Source organism: Protomyctophum bolini (assembly GCF_963924005.1).
Source record: "Protomyctophum bolini genome assembly, chromosome: 6".
In the NCBI taxonomy this organism is placed as follows: Eukaryota; Metazoa; Chordata; class Actinopteri; order Myctophiformes; family Myctophidae; genus Protomyctophum; species Protomyctophum bolini.
Window position 1 is genome coordinate 23,867,374 of NC_137867.1, and position 27,994 is coordinate 23,895,367.

Sequence of the window (27,994 nt, forward strand, 5' to 3'; positions counted from 1 at the left end):
AACCCTGAGTGAATTTGGCTAAATTATGTTCTCATTTACATTGAGAGCAGAAGACAGGCCAATTTGATACTAATATAGAATTTAGGCCTACAATGTTGAAGTTAGAGTAAGTTTACGATCAAGTTACAATGCAAATGCTGTTGCAGTGTTTATAGGGCAAGAGCAGAAGTGCCTTGCATCATGCCCCACTGGCCCAGTTCTCTGTAAATATACTGTCCACCTCTGCAAATTCAGAGCTGCATATGACAGACTGATGCAATACCGGCAAGTTATTGGGCTGCTTGTTTTAGTGGGCACATACATTACAAAGGCTATAAATAATTAAAAACCATTGCAAAGTGCATCACAATTTTGTATAACATAACCTTTATATTTCTTATTTATATTGCATTTTAATCTGATAATTATGAAATCTAAAATTAATATGTTGGACCCTCTGGAGTTTCCCTGGCATGTGTGGAACATTGTGTCAGGCAACCTTTGGTTTATCTGAGTAGATGATGATCAGATGATGATTAACTATTGAATGAAAAATTCAAGAATGTTAATATATTGATAATAAAAATCACATTACATGTTATATTTCATATTAAGCCAGTAATACCACTTCTGTAGTGTGTATCTATTCAGGAGGCATGGACAAATTATTATTATTTTCCCACCACAATCGTGCAATTAAGGCAAATATTGTTCTCTGGTTCATGATGCAATACTGGGCTTGGGTTGACTCATTTATGGAGGTGGCACCATTGTTATGTCTCTGTTGCATGTCTAAGCATAATCCCTCACAAATGTTTTTGTCAGGATGACTAGCAAATCATTTGAAGCCGGATTTTTGTATTTACACATAGCTGGATAACAGGATGATGATTTGATATTCATATGTGTTTGTTCTTCCGTTGTTTGCTTCTTAGTTCACTTGCCAGAATGTGAGCCCAGGCATGTTGAGTACACCAAAGTTTTATGTTAGAAATGTTGAGTATGGGTCCCCAGCATGTAGAAACTGCCGGATGCTAACTTCCATATGTTGAGCAATTTTCATAATTGGCATAATATGTGACCATACCATTAACAATTAAATTAACCTATATGGGGAAATAAATAAAATTTCATCATGCTTTAAGTAGCATGTGACATGTCAAACTAGGGGGTTTTCATGATGCTGAATCCATTCAAATTGAATTGAGTATTCGTTTTGCACAAAAAACACTCCTTGGGCTGTTTTTAGCCCAAAATTGTGATATTAATGACACATTTGTAACAGGATTATGAAATAAGTGAATATGCATTGAATGTGCATTGTGCACACATGCTGCCTGGCTGACTCCTACATACAGGATTATAGTAGTTGTATAAGCATTTTCTCAAATATCGATCTCTCACGTATTTCCAATTATATGTGAGACAGTGGTATGATGTTGAGCTTTTCAGAACATTGTCTTCAGGCAAAATAAATGGCAGCTTTTGAGTTTTACCAAACCATAGAGACTTGAATCAATGCTGCCTGTGGGCTGAACTGCTACCCCATGTAAAAGATCAAAGCTTCCGATTAAGTTAGAAAACAGGTCATCATAGCCTTAAGGCCGGGTAAGGGAGTGATGGGAGCTTTTTGAGTAGAGTAAAATTAAGTTATGCGGGAGATAATATACCCTGTTGGTGCTCTTTTCAGCATTGACTGTTTTGGTCCCCTGTTGGTGCTCTTTTCTGCATTGACTGTTTTGGTCCTAAACTTATTTCCAGGTCTATCAGATTGTTAGGTTGAGGTAGTTAATGTTCTCATGTCTTTGTTATCGCAGAAATCAGATTACAGTATCTTCAAAATGGTTCTTAGAAAATACCTCATTGCACTTTATTGTCCGGTACACTGCAGCCCTTGAACTCAATGAATGCATGGTGTGTGTGTGTGTGTGTGTGTGTGTGTGTGTGTGTGTGTGTGTGTGTGTGTGTGTGTGTGTGTGTGTGTGTGTGTGTCTGTCTGTCTGTCTGTCTGTCTGTCTGTCTGTCTGTCTGTCTGTCTGTCTGTCTGTCTGTCTGCCTGCCTGCCTGCCTGCCTGCCTGCCTGCCTGCCTGCCTGTCTCACATACACATACTGGGTGGAGCAACTAAAATATAATATATAGGTGGTATAGCCTTGCAATCCAATGTTGTGGTATTCAATACACATACTGTATATCCATATGTTTGGTATATTCAACATCTTCTAGAGTTTTACCTGTGAATGGTAAACAAGCATGGAAATTTGTAACCAATTGTAACTCAAGATATCAATCATGCCCAACCTAGAGTGCATTGATCCATGTTTTTGGAATTGAAATGCAATTATATTCTGTCTACAAAATGTTCATATGCCACAATCTTGTTCCTCTCTGGATAAACTTATGATTGCATGTTAACCAGTTAAGCAAGCATCATTATAAATAAAGTATGTTAGTAGGCTTGGGAACAAATGGATCCTGAGCCATGTGGCTGGCTCATAGGTCAGGAGCCTATCTCACATTTCCTTAGCGTGAGGCAGCTTGATGTACAAGCAGTGTTGTTTTCGTCGAATAAAACCAAGACGAAAAATGTTCGTCGACTACCTTTTTTCATTGACCAAAACTAAATGGAAACTAAATGAAAACTAAGCTATGATGACTAAAACTAAGACTAAATATGTTGACAATTTCGTCAACAAATAAAAACTAGACTAAAATGTTAGGAAGGGACTAGTGGACAAGAGATCCAGTATAAGTCATTTTACACTTGGTTGCATGCTGAAAATAGCCGATCTACAAGCTCACAACGCATCGACACGTTGTGAGCTTGTAGATCGGCTATCTTCAGCAAATGTAAAATCACCCATTACGACGGCATCAAGGCTCGCCAAAACACATTTTAGTCTACTGAATCACCTGTAGATTTAGTCAACTAAAATCTTATGACATTTAGTCGACTAAAACTAGACTAACACTAATACATTCCAGGTGACTAAAACTAACTGAAAACTATTCAAGAGACTATGACTAAAACTAAAATAGAAATTTGCTGCCAAAAACAACACTGTGTACAAGTAGTAGTACACTGCCTTGACATGATGCTATAGCATGTCGCAGGAGGACCCCAATCCTGCGACAATCCAAATCTTGCATGAGCACCAATCATGGAGGTATTGAATGCAGATTAAACCAGCTAGATTAAACCCAGATCTTGAAGCGAATATTCAAATTCAGGTGTCATAGTAGGAACACGAACAGCAGAACTATAAAGGTGTACTTAGTGCAACAACAAAAAATTGACACACATAAATATTGGAAGTATACATTTGCGATGCAGCAGCATCACTGCCCATTCTGCATGTCTGCAATTGGCTAGTTCTTGTCCATTATGGACTCTTATACCATACCTTTGTCAGGATGATTGCTCTGTGATTATGAATATTCATAAATATTACATTGATAGATTTGGGGAATAAAAGGGAAGTAAGGTGCTTGTCTTTGTCTTGCTGTCAGTAGGCACAAGAAGTATGACCCTGATTAAAGATTGTCCTATGTATGGTAGTATAACATGCTGTCCACCTTTGCCAGAGATTATGAAAATGAAAACACATGTAGGCCTGCACTGCGCAGGTATATAGGAAACTAATGTATAAGATATTGCAATAAAGTGACAGGATTTATCATTGCGGTCCTGAAGACTTGGGTCGTTTTCTTCATTAAACACCTGTAACCCAAACTGTAGGGCCTACTTAAGTCACTGGATGGCGTCTGCTCAATGGCCTGTAATTACAATGTTGGGTTACATATGTGTGTGTTTGTGTGTGTGTGTGTGTGTGTGTGTGTGTGTGTGTGTGTGTGTGTGTGTGTGTGTGTGGCAAGAGGACTCAGTGAACTCTTGGACTTGATATGGCAAACCAGTGCTTCTCAAAGTGGGGTCAGGGTTACTTGAGTGCAGGCCAGGGGTCCAATGGTCCAAATAGACCCTTACAGGTCTGCAACTCAGACACAACGTGTTGACAGTTGTACACAAATGTGAACCATACGGGTCCACACGGGTATACTCTCAGACTTAGAGTTATGGAGGTCCTTGAAATTAAAAGGTTGTGTAACCACTGGTGAAAACTAATCGCTGATGTACTGTGGATGCTGACTGAGCAGGACTTCAAAGGCGTGCTGTATCCCACACAAGCACTACATCACACTGTTTTCCCTCCCTTCCATGTTGGAAATGGTATGGCCCCCTGGCTGTGACGTCAACGGCGTCTTCTCCACTGCTTAAATAGTGGAGCGCTGCGCAATGACTGGCGCGTTCATGCATACGGCAGCAGCAGACAGTGTCGGGAACTAAACCATAAAGTCAAGGCGTAAAAACGGTGCGAAGCTCGCATAAGATCGCGAAGATAGCATTTCTACATTTCACACAACAAAACAAGGAGCGTGAACGATGATGAACGGACAAATGAACGGTTTCCATAACTCTCTCATTGAGGAAGACTGCTTCTTGTTCACCTCAGAATCGGTCGGAGAAGGACATCCTGGTAAGACACGCACCATAATGTGTAAAAAATAAAACAACATTGGCTTCATGCGTTTGGTAGCTTATTTCTAATGGACATTGGGCACAAAAAACGAATGAACGAACGAAGAAAACAAAAGACTGGTGAAAACATTGCCACTTAAATGTTTTATAGGCGGGTAGTATGCTAGTAGGTCGGCCAGCAGATTTGTGAAAGCTAACCTCCGCTAGCTAATCGTAGCTAAATTAGATAATCCTGCCGCGTGGTTTATGTGAGACCCAGTGAGCAGAATAGTCACTAACACAACTATCACAATGTTTTTCTAAACAATGGATAGATCTTGAACGGTTCTGTTATTCGTCGAGTAACATTCTGTTGGGTATTAATGAGTCATTTGCCCCTGCGGTTAGCGACAAGGATTCAACATGTATATCGAGTCGACAGGAAGCGATCGCTTGACGCTTATGTCAATGACATTGTTAAATGCCAAATCTATGATTTGGTGTATTCACGTTCCACTGGCTTGGGTTGATGTTGTTACCCGGGGCACGTGCACCCGGCCTGCTGAAATGGCGACGGAGGAGGAAAGAAAGGCCTCCAGCCACTCCCACTGCGAACATGTGCGGATGGCGCTAAAAAACAACCAGCCTCTCCTGACTTTTCCGCGAATCCATAAAGCGTGATCATTGGCGGAGCTTTATGGTTGCCTGTGTGCAAGCATATAGTGGTTGCACGGTTTTATAACTACACTGTGGTTATTGTTTACAGACAAGATTTGTGATCAGATCAGTGATGCGGTACTCGATGCCCACCTCAAGCAAGATCCCGATGCCAAAGTTGCGTGTGGTAAGGAAAATGGTGCTCCTGTTTTCTACTGCAATGCTTCTGAATCGTTTAATTCCAGGACCCCGAGTTTGGTATGCATTAGGCCACTATGCATTTCGCTGAAAGTGTACTAATGGAACCAAATGTTCTGTTTGGGTACACTCTTGAGTTAAAGGGTCAAAGGGTTTGTTTGTTTCTTAAATATCAATAATTGACCTAGGGACTCCCTGAGCTATTGTACACAAATAACAACAGATGATGGAAAGCTTGTTGGCTCAGATGTTTGTTCACACATTGTGTGGTTTGTGAATACATTTTATGTATTCATCTTATGTGGGTATTTGTGCCCCTCCTTTGAACGATTGTAGAGACGGTTGCCAAGACTGGGATGATCCTCCTGGCAGGTGAGGTGACATCACGTGCCACAGTGGACTATCAGAAGGTTGTTCGTGATACAATCCGCCACATAGGATATGACGACTCTTCCAAAGGTATGGTACATTTGGGGCACTTTATTTAATTTGCACTTCCCTGAATTGTCTTGCAGGTTTCAGTAATCTTTGTTTTGTTATAAGGCTTTGACTACAAGACATGCAATGTTCTTGTGGCTCTGGAGCAGCAATCTCCTGATATTGCCCAGGGTGTTCACATAGATCGCAACGAGGAGGACATTGGGGCAGGGGACCAGGTCAGTAGTCTGTTGACCAGACATGCAGTGTGCAATGCCGATGTACACGGTCACAATGTGTCTCTAAACACATTGTATGCTTGTAGAAGGGCTATTATATATATATATCTAATATCATATTTATTTTTCCTATAATATTACCAAAATGGGGATGGCAGGGAAGGTGGTTAAAATCTGATGCATGTTTACTGACTTATTGGTGGAGTTTGAGGATGCGCAGCCAAGATGATCCAACAGTTTGTCTCTCTTCTGCAGGGACTGATGTTTGGCTATGCCACTGATGAGACGGTGGAATGTATGCCGCTCACTATTGTCCTTGCCCACAAGCTGAATGCCAAGCTGGCAGAACTGCGCCGCAATGGCACACTGCCCTGGCTCCGTCCAGACTCAAAGACCCAGGTGTGTGTGGGTGTGGGGGGGGAGGGGGTGGGGGGAATTGATTGCACATTTGAAAGTATGTGTGTGCAATTAACTAAATCTACATTCTGTACAGGTGACTGTTCAGTACCGCCAGAACCGTGGTGCCATGCTTCCATTGCGTGTGCATACCGTTGTTGTCTCTGTACAGCACGATGAACATGTATGCTTGGACGAGATGAGAGATGCCCTAAAGGAGAAGGTCGTCAAGGCGGTTGTTCCATGCATCTACCTGGATGATGACACAATCTACCATCTGCAGCCAAGCGGACGCTTTGTGATCGGAGGCCCCCAGGTACCTTTATGACTTCAATGTTTTTACAGCTACTTATGTTATGACTAAAACTAACCTGGCTAATGTTTAACTATTTTAAGCATGTCAGACACTGAAATTGCAACCTCTTACCCCTTTCATTACAGGGAGATGCTGGCCTGACGGGGCGTAAGATCATTGTTGACACGTATGGAGGTTGGGGTGCGCATGGGGGTGGTGCTTTCTCTGGGAAGGACTACACTAAAGTAGACCGGTCTGCTGCATATGCTGCTCGCTGGGTGGCTAAGTCCCTGGTGAAGGCTGAGCTGTGTAAGAGAGTGTTGGTTCAGGTGAGGGATTATTTAAAGACTTTGCCTCTTGGAGTAATATGCGGTGGCAAACTTCTGTGTGTGACAAATATGCACATCTGCTATATTAGGTATCCTATGCCATTGGAGTTGCCCATCCCCTCTCCATTTCCATCTTCCACTATGGGACCTCCAACAAGAGTGAGAGAGAGTTGCTTGACATTGTAAAGAGGAACTTTGATCTCCGCCCAGGGGTCATTGTGAGGTAATGTATATCGTCTGAGCTTCTCACTGAATCAGAAACTCCTGGCTCATTCTTTCTTGTGCTTTACAGTCTTGCCATTTTGCTTGAACTGCTGCAGCCACGTTTCAAATACTTTATCCCTTTCCTTGTATTTCAATTTGATCTGCATAATGACCGTAATGCCCTCTTGTGCAACTCCTGTTGACTTTTGGGTTCTGTAGGCTTATTAAAGCGTTGTATTGCTCTGCTGCTATAGAGGTGTGTGTGTGTGTGTCAGTGTGTGTGTGTATGTAGGCTAGTGTTGAAGGGTAAATTGAATCAAAAGGCATTCCGTGTCTTTGATTAACGGGCAGGGTCAGTTTATTTGCAGTATGACCACATTGAAACAACCAGAGCGCTAGCACAGAGGAAGAATGATATAAACATGGGTGAAACAATAAGTAAACGTAACAATAAATTAAAACTGATTAATGCATACATGCAGTACGACAGGTGTAGTGCATGTGAATGACTATAAAGACATACAGTATAAGGTACCCAGCATGTTTAAGCTTTCTAGCTCACATTCAAATAGACTGCCTTTTTTTTAAATGGGACCAGTGTGCTTTCCATCTGCAAGCCGCAGTCCCCACTTCTCAAGGATGAGTTGGGTTGACATGGTATTGGTAAGTGTCAAAGCTTCATGAGTCTCCCTCTCTTTATCAGCTGGTCTTATAAACCTCTTTGATTATGGTTTTCTTTTGTGGCTCTTGACACTCCCCACTGGCTGATTTGAGCATTCTGCCTTTGTGAGTATTGATACATGCGTCTAAGTCCACTTCATGTGACTGCTGCTAAATGTGCCGATTATGTATTCCAGGGAGCTGGATCTGAAGAAGCCCATGTATCAGAGGACTGCAGCCTACGGCCACTTTGGCCGGGACTCCTTCCCATGGGAGGTGCCCAAAAAACTAAAATACTAAACCTGTTAAGCTTTCCCCCCAGGCTTGTTGGTGTATACTACAGAGAAGCCTACAAGATCCCGGGGGTGAAACGCACTTAACCTCTCTCATAATGGCATAAGTTAAACCCTTGTCTATCCCTTTCTCTCTTCACCTCCCTCCCTGTCTTGTCACTCTTTTCCCCGTTTGTAGAGTCGTACTAGATTCAAGGACACATGTTTCAGAATTTTGATGTTAAAAGATGAGTAAGATGGAATTCCACACAAATCGCGTAAGATTTCCATTCTCTCTCTCTCTCTCTCTCCCAGTGATAGACCCCGCGTAGCTGCAGTTTGGTTGTTCACTCTGGGTATTCCACATTCTGGGTCAATATCAGAAGTCTTGTGTTCCAGTGTGCTGGTGTTACCATAAGGTTAATCACAGTATCCATCTTAATTTACTGGTGCTATTGGTAGGGAATCTACAGGGCATCATCATCTGTAAGGCCTTTTCCTAGTGAAGCGATGCAGTTTTTCCAGTATAATTTTCTCAACATTCCCCCATGTTAGTCTGGTACGGTTGTTCCCAAACTTTTTTTTTATCTGAGCTTTATTCTCAGTCTTTTTGTGGAGGATGCTAGAATGGCACAATAAAAGGGCCAAGGGTTGATGCTTTTCCTTCCAGAAAAATGCTATGCATTGCGGGCTGGGGAGCGAACCAAAATCTGAGAGTGGAAGGCCTCGCATGCCCCAACAGATCTTTGCTGTTTTCTGACGTAATACAGAAAAGTCAGAGGCTGCTGTGTCACTGCTCTGATCTGTAGGGGTATTTGTTATACTTGATTGTTGGGGGACAATTTGGATGGTCTTATAATTGAAATTCAATTTTAAACTACTCCGCTGTTTCTTTTAGTGTCTCACTTGTATCTTTTTAATTGCTGGAATTCCCATATACTCCTTAGGAATATTGATTGATGGCAGGTGTAGCTACAGAGAAACCTGGTTCCCGTCCTTATCCTGAAGGAGTGTTTTGTATTCCACAATGTTCTTATTGGCTGAACAGAAATCTAAACGTGACACTATTTATTTGTTCTCTGAAACTTGGCGTGGATACAGAGAAGCTGAGGATTCAGATGGCAGCTTTTTAACACATGGTTTCCTTACTTGATGATCATTACTTTTCAGTGTTTCTCTTGTGGTTCCAAAGTGTCCTACAGAAAAGCTTTGGTGTGCCTCCACAAGGAATTGTCACTGTCTAATGTGAAATATTTTGCCGTTTTGGAATGGGTATTTGTTTGACGCGGGGGGGGGGGGTGGATTAGAAGTCCCTGTACACGTCTTGTACTGTTCTGGCCTTCACCTGTCCTCGTGGATTGAATGGCGACATTTGGCTGGTGTTGTACAGAGAAACCAGCCTTGTTTACATGGCCATCTTGTGTGTTGGATAGGGTTTCAAGATTTGGTTTTGTTCCCCTTTACCAGTCGGGAGGTCGTCCTGTTTGCTACGGTGAGCGTAAGAGTGCCTTTTCTATTTCCTCTTTTCCCCACCCTTGAGCTGAACCACTTTCTATCAATCCCCCTCCTATCAACATGCGTCCAAGTTCCAGAGAGTAGCTTGTACTGTATTATGCTTGTCTAGGGATTGGATACAGTTTTCCTCATGTTCTGATTATATTGGTTCTAATAAATGGCTACTTTCCTGCTAAACACACTTTGTCTGTGTCTTTATATAACATATATTGAAGGATTCTGAAGAGAAAAGGTGAAAATGGCAGAAGTTCACAACGTGAGCGTGGCCATTTCGCTATCTTCTTTATGCCACCATTGTATAATGCAGGGGCATGTGGTTAAGTCTATGAGAAATGTATTAGATTTATTGGTTTGTTGAGGTATGTGTATACAGCTCCTCAAAAAAAATTGACTATTCTGCAAAAATTCATGTTCTCCTGTAATATAATTCAAAAAGTGAAACTTTCATATATTCTCAATTCATTGCACAAAGTATTTTGTAATCTTGATGATTATGGCATACAGCTCATGAAAATCAAAAACTCCTCTCAAAATATTTTACGAGAACTTTTTTTTAATCCAGAAATGTCCATCTGAAAAGCATATTAATGTCTGCAGTCAATACTTGGTCTGGGTCACTTTTGAACAATTATTTCATCAAATGTGGCATGGAGGTGATCGGCCTGTGGCACTGTTAATGTGAAAGCCCAGGTTTGCTTTGAGAGCAGCCGTAAGTTGTATTGAGTCTTCTGTCTCACACCTTCCTCTTGACCAGGGCTGCCCAAAAGGTAGATGGTGATCTACCAGTAGATCACAAAGGCTGTGCAGATCACATGGCATGGTCCTAAAAATATAATTTAAATATAAAACACTTTCACATCTGCCACTTCAATTAAAGTCAAAGTCGTATACGATGTCTCGCACGTTACTGCAGTGAAATTTGTTCTCCATTTGACCTTAAGAGTATATATGAATAGAGACGGCACCCGGAGGAAACCCTGAGGCGAAATGGACATATTGGCCGAATTTGGTATTGCAGCTCGAGCCAGCGCTGGTCCGTTGACTATCATTGTGCACGTTCATGTTATTGGGGCCATGACACGTGAACGAATGTTTCATACGTGAACGTGCACAAACGGCACAATGATGGTCAACGGCAGCACGTTCATGTGTTTGGGGCAAATCCAACCCAGAATGCAGGAGTGAAATCGCCTCATGCGCTTTTGAGCAACTTAATGCGGTGGTAAAGTGGATGGGAGGAGGAATCCGGTGCCGCCTCTATTCATATATACTCTAAGCATTTGACCCATCTCTTGGAGCAGTGAGCCGCAGCCGTGCCACGCTCTGGAATAATTTAATTAGTTGATTTGACGACCCCCATCCAACCGTTGATGCTGAGTGCCAAGCAGGGAGGCATTGGGTCCCAGTTTTACAGCACCTCAAAGGCCCTTAAAACAAGGCTCCAGACCTCCCAAAACAAACTGGTCAGGCTCCTACTTGGCCTCACCCCCCGAACCCACCTCACCCCTGCCCACTTTGACAGGCTGGGATGGCTTAGGGTCGACGACAGAGTACAGCATCTTGCAATGGGTCTGGTCCACAAGATTAGATACACCACCAAGATACCCATGTACCTGTCTAAATACTTCCTTAATGTAAACGAAGTCCACACCCACAACACCAGAGGGAGTGCAACAAACCATGTACAACCCAGATTCGGCACAAACAAGGGACTAAATTCTTTTCGCTCCTATGCGACCAAAATGTGGAACGCCCTACCAACAGTCATTAAGACATGTGAATCCCTTGGCTCCTTCAAAACTGCTCTCAAAGGGCACCTACGGATGGCTGCAATTCTAAACTGGCCTCTGTAAAAGCTGAATTTGTATCTGGATTGTACTATGTTTTTGTATGGACGTGGTGTTGGGTGCCTGCACATATGCACACATGGCATCAACGCATGGTGTTGTGTGCAGGCGCCCTACACTCTGTCTTTGTACTATGGATTGTACTATGTTTTTGTATGGACGTGGTGTTGGGTGCCTGCACATATGCACACATGGCATCAACGCATGGTGTTGTGTGCAGGCGCCCTACACTCTGTCTTTCGTTTTCTTTTCTTTTATCCCCCTGTTCCCCTCACTGTATATATATTTTTTTTCCCTTTTCGCTTCCTATATGATGAATTCCTGTTCTGTTCTTTAACTACATAGAAGTGTCTATTTGTTTGTCTCTAAATGTTTTGATGAATTGAACAATGTGGACCCTGTTGTAAACAAGTGTAAGGCTTAATTGGGTCGTCCACTCACAGTTAACAGTCTTTGTATTGAGTTTGTGCTTGAAATGTACTGTAATTCTGCAAACTGTTAATAAAGATTTCAATCAATCAATCAAACAGCCTTTGGTATGACCCGGCCGGGTTTCAGGGTGGACACTCTTAACCACAAGGCCACTGTCTGGTACAGTGACCTTAAGGTGACTTGATTGACATTGAAAAGGGCCTGTCGGCTCAAACCCACAATGCAATACTTTGTATTACAAGATTACAGATGTACACGTTTGTGTACAAGAGTGTTGTACAAAAACGTTGGTAGCAATATATTCCATTTTCTCTATTTCCCATTCAAAATGTGCTTGTCTCATGTCTTACTGTACTATTCCAAAGCCCCCTACATACAACACATTTCAGCAATGGGATCTTTTATTTTGTGGGTAGATCTCGTTGAGCTGGTCATTTTGAAAGCGGCTTTCAAGTAAAAAAAGAAAGTGGGCACCTCTGCTCTTGACAGTACAACCTAGATTCTACCATGGTCTGTACACCTTTGCTAGTTTTGGCACTGCGTGCAGGTGCCAAATCAAGCTGGAAAGGAAAATCGGCATCTCCGTAAAGCCTGTCAACATATGGAAGCACAAAGTGTTTTAAAATATCCTGATAGATGGCTGTGTTGACTCCTTTTGCAATTTCTTTTGAGTCATGCCCCTTTTTAGCTTAGATTGACTGGCCTACATGGTATTACTGTGCTGAACTGACCAGCCAATTAGCCTGACCTGAACCCCACAGAGAATCTAGGTTGTCAAGAGGATGCTGTGAGACATAAGACAATACAAATGATACAATAGAGTAGACAATACAAATTTACGGCTGTACAGTATGTTTACACCCAATGTAATGCCCACCAAAACATAAGGCAGGTCCTTGCTCTGTTTTATGAATACATAAATGTCCATTTGTGCCAACTCGATGGTACTGTATAAGTTCTGTGATGTGATTGTATTCCTTGAATTGAACACAGCCTTAATTGTATTTACAGCAGCCAAGTCTGTAAAATCCACATTCCACAACCGGTTGGACAAAACCACATACCTGGTTGAATTTCAAATTAAAACACTATTCCTGGTTGTTTTAGCATTTTGCTACAAACTTAAAAATAAAATAAAAATCAGACCCGTGTGAACTGAGTGTTGCAACCCCCCCCCCCCCCCCCCCTCTCATTAGCAGGCAACAGTGCAGCACTAATACTATCTCTGTTTCTGGCACAACAGCACCCCTACTGGTAGTCATAGTCATATACTGGTGCTCATGAACCAACACATACATAGGTGAACAAACACGGACATTGCTCTTCCCTGGAGTTAAAGAAAGAGAAATACTCTGTACCTAAAATTGTGCTCAGGTACAGTAGAGTAAATGTAATTTCTTTCCACCACTGTACTACTGTCTGCAAAAGGAATTGTGCTTTGGGCACATTAAAATTAACCAAACTAAAATATTAACATGAACAAATATGGTTTAGGAACTAATGTAAAAGAAAAGATGTCAAGCTTATTTGTCACCGCACCTTGGGAAAACATTGACAAGAGTTATAAACAACGTAAAATGTATCCAGAAACAATTTAATGATTCACTTTAATACCATATCTAGTTAGCCTCATCATTTGCCTCTACACAAAAAGTGTTGTTTGTTATCTTAAGTACCTCTCGGAGAGAGTCATATGGGGTCCAAGCCACTAGATGGCGCAGGCACACAGCCTAACATACACTCACGGAACAATTCCATTGGATCGTGAACTGTCGCTCATGGCGTGGTTATGTCCCCACCCACTGGGTATATAACCTAAGGTCCGCCCTGAGCAACGTCATTCCTCGCTTTCTGTGCTACGCATACACGTCTTAAACAAAGAGAATCACCTTTTCGACTGTTGAAAATTGTTTTCCATAAAGGACGGGTTTCAAACTTGTGCCGCGGAAATTCGCAGTCCTACGTTGGTGTCCTTCTCTCACTCACGGACGTTCCAGCTTTAAAAGCCAGTAAGTTATTTTAAGGACATTAAAACTCAAGTGGGCCGTACGGCGGCTTGTGGTTTGTCCTCTTGCTAGCTATCCCCGAAACTTTGTTTCCCCCTTGCTAGCCACGTTGCGTCCCTTTGTTCTGCTAGCTTAGCCTTAGTCTACTGTTGCACAACGTAGCACTACTATAAGCTGATAAGCATTAGAACGAGGCCCGAAGTGTTTTTCTCTAGCTCACCTGCCCAGCTACAAGCTAACCAGCGCTGCTCTATCTAGCCTCCGCAGTTTCGCTAGCCCCTTGGGTTAGCTAGCTCCCGCGAACGCAGCCGCTAGCCTCTTAGCTCCGCGAGACGTTAGCTAAGTTTCCAGCCGTCAGGCACTAACTTAGCCCTCTCTAGCGTCCCTCGCACGTGCGGGTTAGAGATCCACGGCCCTACTCTACGTGACGCAATCCACGCTGCCGACGGAAGCCCTGCGGTACGTCGGACCTGATACAACAACAGCGTGACGGCCTCGCTACGCGAGTCCCAGGCTTTGCGGCCTTCCCTTCTAGAAACAGCAGCCACAGTTGAAAAACGTGGTTTTCTCTCTGTAATTGGACTCCTGTTTCTTCAACACTGTTTTGTGAGTGCCAGATCCTTCTCCTCACACTACGTTGCTGTTGCAAATATATATATTATTAGTTGTAAAACAATAATATATATACTGTGATTTTATCCTCTTATTGTTGTAATATATATATATATTATTAGTTGTCAAACAATAATATTATATATATTATAGCTTTATCCTCACCGTCTTCTACAAACTTGTGAGTACCAGATTTTCTCCTCACTCTCTTTTTACTGTTGTATTATATATTATTAGTTTTTAAAACAATAATATTATAATATAACTATAAAAGAAAAAGAAGTTTCCTCTTGGGCTACCGTTTCTTCTCAGACTACAACCAATACCCAAGATGGCCTGCGGGGGTGGCGACAGCCCTCCCCAGTTCCCAGTGGAGCACCACGAGTCCTACTCTTCTACTCCACCGCCACTTTTCTCCTTTATCCGGTTGTGAGTTACAGACAGTTTTCCTCACAACATTTTGGTTATATTATATATTATTATTTTATAATGATATTATATTATAACTTAAAAGTGAAGTGTTTCTACAATGTCCTGGACTGCTGGTTCCTTCTTCAAGCTACACCAGCACCCAAGATGGCCTGCGGGGGTGATAAGGGCCGCCAACAACAAGCTCCACACGCTCTTCACCACACTGGTAAACAGACCTGTGGAGCCAGACCCAAGACATCAGCCAGGCCTTGCCGGCTTGCTCTGGGTGCTGCTCTCCCTCCAGCGGGATCTCGTCAGCCCACCACCTCGTCCTCTCTCTTCAGACCCCTCAACCTTGACGCGTCTCAGAGACACAGTGACGAGTCCTTCCTGGGCTCCTCCCCTGCCGGGAAGGCGGCTCGGACCGCCAACAACAAGCTCCACATGCTCTTCACCTCACTGGTAAACAGACCTGTGGAGCCAGACCCAAGATATCAGCCAGGCCTCGCCGGCTTGCTCTGGGTACTGCTCTCCCTCCAGCGGGATCTCGTCAGCCCACCAACGAGGCTCCCCTGAGCCGGTGGTTGCGACAACGGGGTGTCGGATGCAGTCCTAGGCCTCCACCGACACTACTACTACTTCACGCAGCGGCCGAAGGCACGAGTCTCAATCGACGTGGCTCCCCAACGACCCTCGACAACCGACTGCTTCCCTCAACATTACAGGTATGTACATTGTGAAGCTAGGTTTGTTTAGCTGTTTAGCTAACCTTTTCGAGGTCGGGAGTAGCAACCTCGTTGGATGGCCGACGCCACCCTAGCATGTTTAGCATTCCAGATAGGCTGTTTTCAGGGTGCCACACCAACTCGTCTATGACATAGCCATAGCATCGGAGCTACTTCGGCTATTGTTTCACGCTGCTCTCTTACGGTCACTGAATGCCTCACGTTGCTGTCCAACAGCCAACATGACGGCTGCCAGGATTACGACCGGCACAGCGTCTCTGGAGGGGCCAATCGGACCCTGCAACTCCGTCTCCAGGAGGAGCGTGCTCAGACGCTCTCCCATGCCTTGGGCCCCGTCCAGGGTGTAGCAGCCCCAGACTGCACACCGGGACCGCTCCCCAAAGAAAGGCAAAAGCTCTTGACACAGACCCCCACCATGGGTGGGTCTGTGGCCAAGCTGCACAGTATGTACACGACAAAAATCACTGTCGGGGGACCACTGCTTCCCCTGTCCCAGGTTTTTCAGAGCACATTACACGGCTAGCTGGAAGGAGCCCATGACTCTCCCGGCTACTCCGCACTGCTCTCGTGTCCCTCCCCCCGTAGTAGCGTCTGGGAGGCATCTCAATGCTTCAACGTTACTCCAGGGCTCCCAGAGCTCCCTTCTTCAGGAGATGGGCCACGCCCCTACTCCTGAACAGTTGGCTAGAGTTCGTCGCCTACATGAGAAAATTGTGACCTTCACGTACTGACTCACCGACCTGACCGGCCTTATGGCCACGGCTTCCATCACCTCTAGGTGGCTGGAAGCCTCACCTGGTCTGGATCCCGTTGCCCAGAGAGAGTTCTCCAAGGGTGCTATCATCCCCGGAGACCTCTTCAGAGGCGCACTCGAGAGGATGACCCTCAACGTGGAGGTGCAGCGTCCAGGCTGCGAGGCCCTGACCAGCAGCCGAAGTGACACACACCCTACCCTCCCCCCATGCGCCGGGCCCAGCACCGGACGTAGCAGTCTCGGACTGCACGTCCAGTCCGCCCGCAATGCGCTTCTGGACCATGGCACAGGTGGGCGTCCTGGACGTCCCTGTAGCCAGGTCCCTCGATATTGTTTGCACAAGTACAGCACTTTTTTCTGTAGTACAGTACACAATACAAAAAGACAACAAAACAATATCCACGGAGGGGGGTGGACATGAACCCACTGCCACGGGGGCCCCATGGGCCCCCCCGATGCAGTGGGGCAGGGCATATTGGCATAAGGTCAGTGGCGTACCAAAACGCCACTGGGGAGACGGGTCATGCCCAATTTTTCTCCGACATGCCAGGGAACACTACCTCCAGGCGGGGCGTGCCTCCCATAGCCGGAGAGAACCCACTAGCCAAGCACCTGGCACTGTGGGAGTGGTGCGGAGCATCCCCGTGGATCCTCAACACCATAGTGAAGGGCTACAGACCCCAGTTCGCCAGAACACCCCCGGCGTTTTCAGAGGTCATCTTCACCAACGCCAGGGGTCCGGAGGGTCTGATTCTCCAACAGGAGATAGCTTCCTTGCTGGAGAAGGATGCCGTCAGAGAGGTACCCTTGGCCCAGCGTCGCAGCGGGTTCTACTCCCGCTACTTTCTGGTCAAGAAAAAGGGGGGGGGTCTACGTCCCATCCTGGACCTGCGGATACTCAACAGGCACCTCAAGTCTTTTCAGTTCAAGATGCTGACGGCCGAGTCTCTGGTGCGCTCCATACGCCCAGGCGACTGGTTCACATCCATAGATCTAAAAGACGCCTATTTCCACGTCCCTATTTACCCACCTCACAGGAAGTTCCTGCGGTTTGGGTTCCAGGAAAAGGCTTACGAGTACACGGTCCTTCCATTCGGGGTGTCCCTCAGTCCCAGAGTGTTCGTCCACTGTACGGAGGCCGCTCTGGCACCCCTGAGACTTCTGGGTCTATGGGTGTCCAGTTACATAGACGACTGTCTCCTGTGTTCGGATTCAGCGGAGGAGGCCGCGAGGAACACGACTCGGGTCGTGTCCCATGCGACCTCACTGGGTTTTCAGGATAAACCTAGCCAAGAGCATGATGACGCCTACCCAATCCACAGATTTCATGGGCATCACTCTGGACTCTGTCTCCTACAGGGCTCCGCTGAGTCGGGACAGAGTCAACAACCTGAAGTGCATGACCATGTTCAAGTCAGGCCGCACACTTCCACTGGGTACGTGTCTACGGATGGCCTCTGATAGGTCTGGACAGACTCCATATGAGGCCTTTTTCAGCGTTGGCTGAAATCCCTCTTCCACCCTTGCCCCAAGGACCTACACCTATGGGTCTGGCCCGTGAGAGGCTAATGCTGACTGAGGCCGGTCTCCCTCCGAATGTTGTCTCAACGATTCAGGAGGCCAGAGCCCAGTCGACAATGACCCGCTACGAAACAGCCTGGGGCGTGTTCGAGCAGTGGTGCTCAGAACGACCTAACCAGGTTATCCCATTCCAAGCTTCAGTAGTTTACGCCCTGACATTCCTGCAGGAGTTCCTAGACAGAGGTCTAGGCCTCTCCTCAGTGAAAACCCACTTAGCAGCCATCTCGGCCTGCCAAATGGGCGTTAACGACCAGACAGTATGGAGACATCCGCTGGCGAAACAGTTTGTGAAGGGCGCAGGGTACACAGGATCAACAGACCACTGGTCCCCTCTTGGGATCTGTCTCTAGTCCTCAGGGCTCTAACAATGAGCCCTTCGAACCACTGCAGACGGCTGACCTAAAATGTCTTACACTAAAGCCAGCCCTCCTAGTCGCCCTGACGTCCGCTATGAGGGTCAGCGATCTACACGCACTTTCGGCCAGGGTGACAGTGTCCTCGAACTGCACTCTAGCTCTGAAATGGTGGTCGAACTGAGGTGTTCTGACGGAGGGGATCCCGATGGGTCTCCCCACAGTCAGGAGGTTGGTCACCACCAACGCCAGCCTCTCCGGTTGGGACGCCACCCACGACGGGAGGATGCCGTGTGGGATGCCGCATTACGCTCCTCCCACATCGACTACTTGGAACTACTGGCAGTGTTCCTGGCACTCCGAGAATTCGAACAATTCCTCAGAGGTCACCACGTCCTGGTTCGTTTCCGAAAACACCACGACGGTTTGTTACATCAACAGGCAGGGGGGACTCCGGTCCTCTCGCCTGTGTTCTCTGTTATACGTGTTCCCCCCGTTGGAACTGATTCCGCATGTCCTAGCCAGGGTGCGGGATCAGGGATCAGAGCTGCTACTAGTAGCTCCAGCCTGGGGATCTTGGAGACAGGACATAGTCCCTCTCCTGTTCAAAGAACCAGGGCAGCTCCCTCTGTGGAGGGACCTGCTGACCCAGGCCGGAGGAGAGATCTTTCACCCACGTCCTCAGGACCTAGATCTCTGGGTTTGGCCCGTGAAGGGGCGTTCGCTAGAAGCGACTGGCCTGCCTCCGAATGTCGTAGAAACGACCCTTGGTGCCAGGGCTGCCTCCACCAGACGACGCTATAACACTGCCTGGCATGTGTTTGAGCGTTGGTGCTCGGACGGACAGGAAGAGGTCTTCCCTTTTCAGGCGTCTGTGAGACACATTCTGATTTTCCTACAGGAGTTCCTAGACAGGGGTCTTGGCCTCTCCTCAGTCAAGATCAACCTGGCGGCCATAGCGGCCTATCAGGTTGGTATGAACAACAGACCAATCAGTGAACACCTGCTGATCCGTCAATTCATGAAAGGAGTTACACGCCTCAGGCCGGTCGCCAGGTCTCTGGTCCCCTCGTGGGACCTGACAATAGTCCTGGACTCCTTAATGAGAGACCCCTTCGAGCCACTGGAAATGGTGGACCTGAAGTTCCTCTCTCTGAAGACCGCTCTGCTCGTTGCCCTGACAACGGCGAAGCGGGCTGGTGACATGCACACGCTCTCAGTAAGCAGCAGCTGCTTGAGATTCAGTGGTAATGACACCAGGGTCACGCTCAGGCCGAACCTTTCGTTTCTACCTAAGACTTTTCCCGCGGGCTGCTCGCCCGTGGATCTCGCGGCCTTCCATCCTCCTCCCTTCTCTTCAGTGGAGGATAGGAGACTACATTGTCTCTGTCCGGTGAGAGCCTTGAAAGTTTACAGGTCAAGAACTGCCCCCTTCAGGCTGGGTGAGCAGCTCATTGTGGCCTGGGGTTCCCAATGGAAGGGTAAACCCATTTCGAAAGTAAGACTCTCGCAGTGGATTGTGGAGGCTATACGTTTAGCCTATACCTCGTGTGGTACTGAGCCCCCAGAGGGCCTACGTGCACACTCTACAAGAGGTTTGTCTGCATCCTGGGCCCTGGCCAGGGGTGTCCCTATTCAGGATGTCTGCGCTGCGGCGGGTTGTCTTCTGACCGGCGGGGCTGGAACAGCAGAGCTGTCGGCCCTTGGTCAGGGACATTTTCACGAGGTCAAGTGGTCCCTTCTGGCCCCTGACCGTTAGGGATGGATGACCATCGTGTTTCTTGACCAGCGGGGCTGGAACAGCAGAGCTGTCGGCCCTGGGTCAAGGGCATCCTCATAAGGTCAAGAGGTCCCTTTCTGGCCCCTGACCGTTATGGGTGGATGACTATCGTGTTTTTTGACCGGCAGGGCTGGAACAGCAGAGCTGTCGGCCCTGGGTCAAGGACATCTTTTATAAAGGATGTCTCTTTTGGGTGAACGCGCAGGGTTGGCTTCTTGGGCCTCCTTTGCGTTTGGTCTCTCTCCAATGGAGATGATCCTAGGGTCGAATTTTTTTCTATCAGCCGAAGGCGATCATACGGGAGCGTTATGTTCCCCATATGACTCTCTCCGAGAGGTACTTAAGATAACTTCGGGTTACTTTAGTAACCTCAGTTATATAAGTGACTCGAGAGAGAGAGTCATTAAGTCGCCCTTCTGTCTTCTTTAAGACGTCAGAAAGCAGGTTGATAGGAATGACGTTGCTCAGGGCGGACCTTAGGTTATATACCCAGTGGGTGGGGACATAACCACGCCATGAGCGACAGTTCACGATCCAATGGAATTGTTCCGTGAGTGTATGTTAGGCTGTGTGCCTGCGCCATCTAGTGGCTTGGACCCCATATGACTCTCTCTCTCGAGTCACTTATATAACTGAGGTTACTAAAGTAACCCGAAGTTTTGTTGCCTGGTGGCTAGTGCACCCCATGACACACGTGACCTTTTCATATGGTGTTATAGCTTTATTTCACAACCTGTCAGAATAACAACCAAATCCAGTTTCTATGACACTGTTTATTCTGAATAATCCTGTAAATTTGATAATTTGTTGGCTGGCTGTTAATTTGGTACAGAACTCTTAGCAGCTTTGTACAATAATGAATGGAACTTTGTGTTCCATGAGCTCATTGTATTAAACATACTGTTGGTAGATAGAGTTTCATTGGACTGAAATTAACCCTGTGCTTGCTTGCTTTTTAACACTGGCACAGAAACATGGAGCTAAGTAAAGAAACATGCCACGCATGTTGAGAGACCGGTTGTCCCCTGCGGTCCAAAAACTTGATCCTCTACATTAGTTTCTGTGGTTACGTGATTTTATCTGGAAATTGTATCTCTTTTTGTGTGATAGTCGCCTAACTGGGAAGTTCCACGTATGCTGTCATGGCACCTCTTAGAGGGGTGGACTGGATGTTTCAGTGTATAGGTCTAATAACTCTTCAGGAAGCCTCCCAAACTCTTGCAAAGCCCTTCTCTGTGGATACAATACAGTATATATCAAGATGACAGTTGAGTCCAGAGCATCAGCACATTGAACTTATATGTAAGACCTATCACACAGAGGTACAGTAAAAAAAAAACTTGGCCCCTAGGCCTAGGGGGTCCTCAGAGTTACTACGGGAGATCCGCCAAATCTTATTGATCGGAAGTTTTTATTAACCACTTGAACAATAGCATTCCTATTCTGATGTGGATAATTTGCTGAAAATAGCAGATCTGCAAAAGTTGGAGGATTGGTGTAGAGGGGACAAAGGGCAGACCAAGTACAAAGCCAAAGTTCAAGTTTACTGTTCTATTGAGGGTTTAAGAGGGTAAATGTCTGAAAATACACATAAACAAAAAAACATTAATTTAATTACAGACAGTGCTGTCAAACAAGTAATTGAAAAAGTCTAATCTGCAACATAATTGTATTCAATTATGTAGTTGGGGTCCCTGTTCATTCTCTCAACTTGGCCTGGACAACGTTGAAGAGCCCTCAATGTCTTCATTTATTATCATCTATTATGAATCATCATTGTCATTTTATAACTATACGTTAAGGAAGTACTTCATTTTCGGAAAGCTTGGCAACCATTTTGTAATAACAGTAGCTACATATACAGTACAGTGTATCCAAGAACAGAATTTAGGTCAAGTAACACCATGACATTCCAATTTTGTGTCACTAATTGACAACACTTGGACAGTAGCAGCTGTCTATTCACTAGCAAACTGGCTCTGTCAAAATGCTATATTTAACTCTGAATGTGGGGGCTTCACTTGGGTTACACTGCCACAACCTTGAAAGGGAAAGCTCATCAGCCCATTCACAGTGGCAAGTGGCAACTTCATAGTATTTTACAGTTTAAACATGTAGAGTAAGAGAATGAAATAAGTCTTTGACTCCGTTCTGTTCTGGTGGTGACCAACTTTTGAATACTGTATGGCCTGTGTTGTTTATGTTTTGGATGAACTGTGCTGTCAGTCACGTTAATATTAATCTTTGTACTGTGTGTAGCAGCATATCTTTCACACAATAAATGTTTGCAAAGAAGAGTATAGATCTTCTGAAGATGTTGTGGACTCAAAGATCATGTTTATTCTTTTCACCGCTAAAACACTTCACAGAGAAGAAATGGTGTGAAAAGTGTCAGCTGTGGTTAATGTCACAGCTTGACGGTCAGAATGTGGCTAGTCAGCTGTTGGGATGGGTTGCCTGTTACAGTATGAAGACAGTATGATGCAATATTAGTTGGAGAGTGTACTTTGTTTCTTTCAAGACACTTTTTGCTCTTATATTGTAGCTCTACACATTTTTTTTGTTCTGTTTTTTTTGAGTATTTTTGATAGTATTCCGGCAAGATTTTTATTTTGACCACAGGAGTCAAATTCTAAGCAAATATTGATATCAGATTTTGTAACGAAAATAATTGTAAAAATCAAAATGAGGCATCTGTTTCATTTCGTATTTTACATGATTCTTTTTACGTCAATGTCAGATAATTCTATTCAAAAAGTCTATTTTTGAGAGCACGAGTAAATAGACCTATCTGCAATTCACTTTTTGCAGTGAATTGAAGTGTACTAAATAATGCCTTATCAGTACTAATGCCATCATGTTGATAAAAGGTACAAAGGTGGACACACTGCTTAATAACCAAATAATGTTTATCACCTTAAAGCAATCATGGCCATGTTAAATTTGCAAAATCATTATTGTAAAAGCTTGTAATGCAATACAATGGAATGTTTGACGCCAAACATTCTAGGACATTCCAGGATGTTCTTGCTACAAATACATCAACTACTGGCCTCTCATTACACTGTCCATAAGTTGAAGTTCAAATTACCATAGTACAGTACATCCATGCAGTTTGGTCAGGTTCTCATCAAGACTGTGGCACCATTGGCACACATGACTGAACAACATATATGCACATTTTATTTATTTTATTGTTTTCTATAATTGTGAGTTTGAAATAAAGATAGAAAATAATAATAATAATAATACACAACATCATTATTATTATTATTATTATTATTATTATTATTATTATTATTATTATTATTATTATTAAATAAGGCTAGGCTAAACATCTTGCTGAAGTCTTGCTGACTGCCAAGCCTGTTGCATAATAGATCATGTGGAACTATACTGAGGGGGAACAAAGTAGTTGATTTTGGTTGGAAATCTTTTAGCCAATTGGGAAATGGGGAAAGTGGAGATAATCTGGTGAGCAGTGGAGTAAGTGATGTGGAAACATCTCCCTTCTCACAACATCAGTCACATGTTGTGAGAAGTCAGTTGGAACTTGGAGCAGGGTGTGTGAATCCAAAAGGGAGTGTCTGAATTCCACCAATAACATCACAGAGAGTGCTCCTCCTTGAGATTGGTTTGTGTAAGACTTAGTAAGATATGTGCCCCCAGGATAAAGTTTGCATTTTTCATGCACTGATGAAAACATTGAGTTAATCTTTCGTGATGGTGGGGATCAAATTAAAAATTCTCTCTCTCTAAAAGGATGGATCGTAGTAGCTTTTGTCAAGAACAGTTTGCCTCTCCTACTGATCACAGGCCTGGGAAGTTATGTTTGCTCCATATCTCTTTGAAAGGACTGGGCAGCAGTATTAAACTGCAGATTTGAAAAATGTTACTTACCAGGTGACCAGACATTCTTGTGATGACTTTTCTTTAAATTGGTATAAAAACAATGAGAACACATTTAGGTTAATATTTTATTGCTCAGTACATCAGGATCTTTAACACTGATCTGCATTATTTGATCGGAAATCAGCAGATAAAATGGGCATGTAACTACTGTAGGAAGACTTATTAGTTTAAGGCTTTGGTCACCACCAAACACAATATTTGAGTGCGTTTTTACGCAATTCTACGCCATAAACTCACATCTGAGTTGATGCCTGAGGTTATGGACACTGGCAGTGCAAATGCAACGTATTGTACTTACGTAACGTACTTTCACTTGTTTATGTCTATGAGTCTCTCCTCCTCGGCTATAACTTGCACACTGAGAAAAAGCCAAACTTTCAGCTTAAATGTTATACTGGTCTAGTTTTTACTTTATTGAGATGTACAAATCCTTGTTACATATACATATTTTATTTGGTTACATAACAAAAGAAACTAACGGAAAGGGGCGAAAACATTAACCCCCAGCTTTGGCCATCTGGCCTGGCAGAGATAGTTGTGTAAACTACACTTTGCATAGATTTTACATACATACGTACATAACTATTCAAGCTCAAACAGTCACCAAACAAAATAAATCTGGCCTGTTCAGAAGTTTTTGCCGACTGCCTGGCGTGGGTGCACAAATAACTTTGGGGCAGGCCCGTCTAGAGTTTAAATGGACAGGTATCAGTCAAAATGGAGACATCGAAGAGGAAGGATTGATGGGGAACGATCAACATATGGGGGCTTGCCTGGGGTGACCAGGGGGCTGATGTCACGTCATGTTAAGATGACCTGGGGGGCTTTCCTGGGGTGAGCGATGGGATTTAGGTGACGTGACGGGGATTGTGGGTTACGTGTCAAAAACACAAGTGTTTCAAATGCTGTTTTGTTTGTTTTCCTTTTTTCTTCATATTCTTTTTTCTTTTATTACTATTCTGCAGTGTGGTAGGCCTACTAAAACAGGGAGGAGCTGCATACAGAGAAAGCTACATGAAAGGTCATTGCACCCTTTGGACCCAGTGGTGGACAAAGTACTTGACCCCGCAGAAGGAAGGAAGCTGCCTGCATAGCATAGTTTTACTGAGGTTAGGGTTAGGGTTTGGGCTAAGTTCAGGCATAGTTTTACTGAGGTCAGGGTTAAATATAGCTCAATTCGTAGTGTGACAGACAGCCTATGAGTCCTGCTGTTATTTTGGTTGCCCACCGGAGTGGTCCCTTAAGAGTCTCCGGGTTGTATTTTGCGGGCTGTATTTTGCATGTCTTAAGTACCAGGTCTTATTCCCTAACTTGAGTAAACTAAAGACCTGGAGGCGTGATCAATGCCATTTGGTTATTCTGAGTGGCCAAAGAGCATTGATCACACCTTCAGGTCTTAAGACTCGCAAAAAACAGCCCGCAGGGCTGTATTTTGCGTGTCTTAAGTTCCAGGTCTTATTACTTAACTTAAGACCTGGAGGCGTGATCAATGCCATTAACTATTCTTAGTGGCCAAAGAGCATTGACCACGCCTCCAGGTCTTAAGTTAAGTAATAAGACCTGGTACTTAAGACACGCAAAATACAGCCCTATATCTAAACAAGGGTTGGTGGGTGAGGATTCAGCTGAGATGTGTGTGCGGAGAACTTGACAACACCAGGCGGTCTTGTGCGACGCATTCTAGTTTATTTATTGCAGACAACAGAGAAATATATATATACAGTATTGGACAATGGATACATGATGTACCTATTGGTTCCCAAACCTTTTTGGCCAAGCACCCCCTGTTACCTCCCGACCTAGCATTTATCCACATATATGCACATATAGCCTACTATATGAACCTGAATATGGCATATATATATGCAGCATAGGCTATATTCTGCATATACTGCCATATATTGGCATAATATGTTAATATATTTAAAATAAAACCATAGCACACCATTAGCCTTTTCATATTGCGCACCCCTTAGAAGGCACTCGCGCACCACAAGGAGTGCACGAGTTTGGGAACCACTGTGTGGACCTATAGCCAATATTTGTGTAAAGGGGCAAAGCCAAAACGTATAAATGACTTGAGGTCTGCAGGAGATCGATGATGATATCTATCACATTCCGGAGATACATCATTATATATTCTAGAGTCAATCTAGACAACCTGGCCTTGGTGTAGTAGACACGGTTAAGAGCATGTCTCGCACAAATAGAGGACCCATGTACCCGCCATAAAATTGCATCCCAAACCTCCTCAGTTATCTCCTCACCCACGTCTCCCTCCCAACAAGCTTTTAAAGAGTCCAAAGACTCTGGGCGTAAAAAACAAATCTCGTCATATAGATACATGAGATTGCACCCTTCAAAGTTGGTAATGGAGTTTAAAAAGTATCTCAGTGCCATCGGGTAGATTTGGAAACATGGGAAACGTTCTCTGAACAAAACTGAGGACCTGTAAATGCTTGCAGCTTTATTTCTATTTTATGTTTACCATATGACACTGTCACACACACACACACACACACACACACACACACACACACACACACACACAAACCTGAGAGCTGACCAGTACAACCTACAGTTGGCAACTGAGCAGTGACCAACTGTATAAGATTCAGTTTCAGTGACTTGAACAAGGGCTGTTCAGTAGTGAGGTTGGGGGGGGGGTCTGGGGAATCATCTGGGCTCTGGGGAATCAAACCGGCAACCTTCCAGCAACAAGTACACTCCTCTAACCTTTAGGCCACTACTGATCTAACCTTTAGGCCACTACTGATCAAGTTTCAGTACCTATTTATATGTTTAACATCAGGAGAGGACGGGATCAAGCGCGATCTGAGTGAGACACACACAAACCGTACATTTTGAACGAAGGCAGTGTAAGACAAGTGTAAACGACACTTAAGTTCTGCATACTCTGCATACGTCACAGTTTATTACTTGGCCACCCGAACTGCGCACAAAGTTGTGTGCACAGAATTGTGGGCGCGGAATTTAGAGAATTATAATAATACATTTTTGTTTGTCTGACAACTGATATGGATACAAGTGGACTGGGAACTAAAACAAAGTGAGCAGAGAACTGCATGCATAATAAATCTAAGTGGGCACTGTAGATAACTGGACACTAAACCTAGGTGGGCACTGGGGATTGAACTGACTGTACTAGGCACTGATGAGCTTTTGTAAAGAAATATGATGGATAGAACAGATCTTTATTGAATGTCATAAAGACATTGTACCCTTTCAAATGTAAAATATAGGGATTAGAAATAGGTTCTAAAATGTGTTATGAAGTGCAGTTCTCCCCTGAATGGTGCCCACTGCCCAGTTCTCTCTAAATATAATGACCAGTTAAAACACAAACACACACACACACACACACACACACACACACACACACACACACACACACACACACCAACCCAGTTCTCCAGCTTACCGTTTCATGCATGAGGATGGCACTCGTAGGCTATATGGTGAAAGATATATTGATACATTGATTTGTACAGATATTTCTATCAACTATCAATGTTTTCGGTATTCACAATTTCATGTCTTGTGTAATAAAAGAATACCAGAAGACCATGCTTCATCCAACAACACAGTTAATGCTATTTAAACACAGTTCAGTCGACTATATTATTATAATAGTGTTCATTTAATTCATTTTGAAGTAATAATAGTAATCAGGTGAGTAATCAGGGGACACAGCAAATGTGATTGAAGAGGTTATGGACCTTGCGTTTATGGTCCCTGGAGCTGGAATACGCCAATACAACTTCATACTGCCCCCTAGTGAGGATATAGACCATTATGCTGCACTTTATTTTAGCTGGAGAAGGTAGCATCATTGAATGATAAATCCACCATTTCACACCAGA

General features: G+C 44.4%; 1 protein-coding gene across 2 annotated transcripts; it reads left to right on the plus strand.

Annotated features, from left to right (window-relative positions):
* Nucleotides 1-4,266: 4,266 nt before the first annotated feature.
* mat2ab (methionine adenosyltransferase 2Ab) lies at nucleotides 4,267-9,847 on the plus strand. 2 transcript variants are annotated; one of them, XM_080765533.1, is made up of 9 exons: nucleotides 4,267-4,513; nucleotides 5,261-5,338; nucleotides 5,686-5,808; nucleotides 5,893-6,005; nucleotides 6,261-6,404; nucleotides 6,499-6,717; nucleotides 6,843-7,025; nucleotides 7,115-7,248; nucleotides 8,087-9,847. In XM_080765533.1, exons 1-9 carry the CDS (start codon nucleotides 4,420-4,422, stop codon nucleotides 8,187-8,189), a joined length of 1,191 nt encoding a protein of 396 aa, XP_080621659.1. In that variant the 5' UTR covers nucleotides 4,267-4,419; the 3' UTR covers nucleotides 8,190-9,847. The 2 variants fall into 2 exon arrangements, with proteins under 2 accessions (XP_080621659.1, XP_080621660.1); XM_080765534.1 differs by having other exon boundaries at nucleotides 7,115-9,847.
* Nucleotides 9,848-27,994: the final 18,147 nt, after the last annotated feature.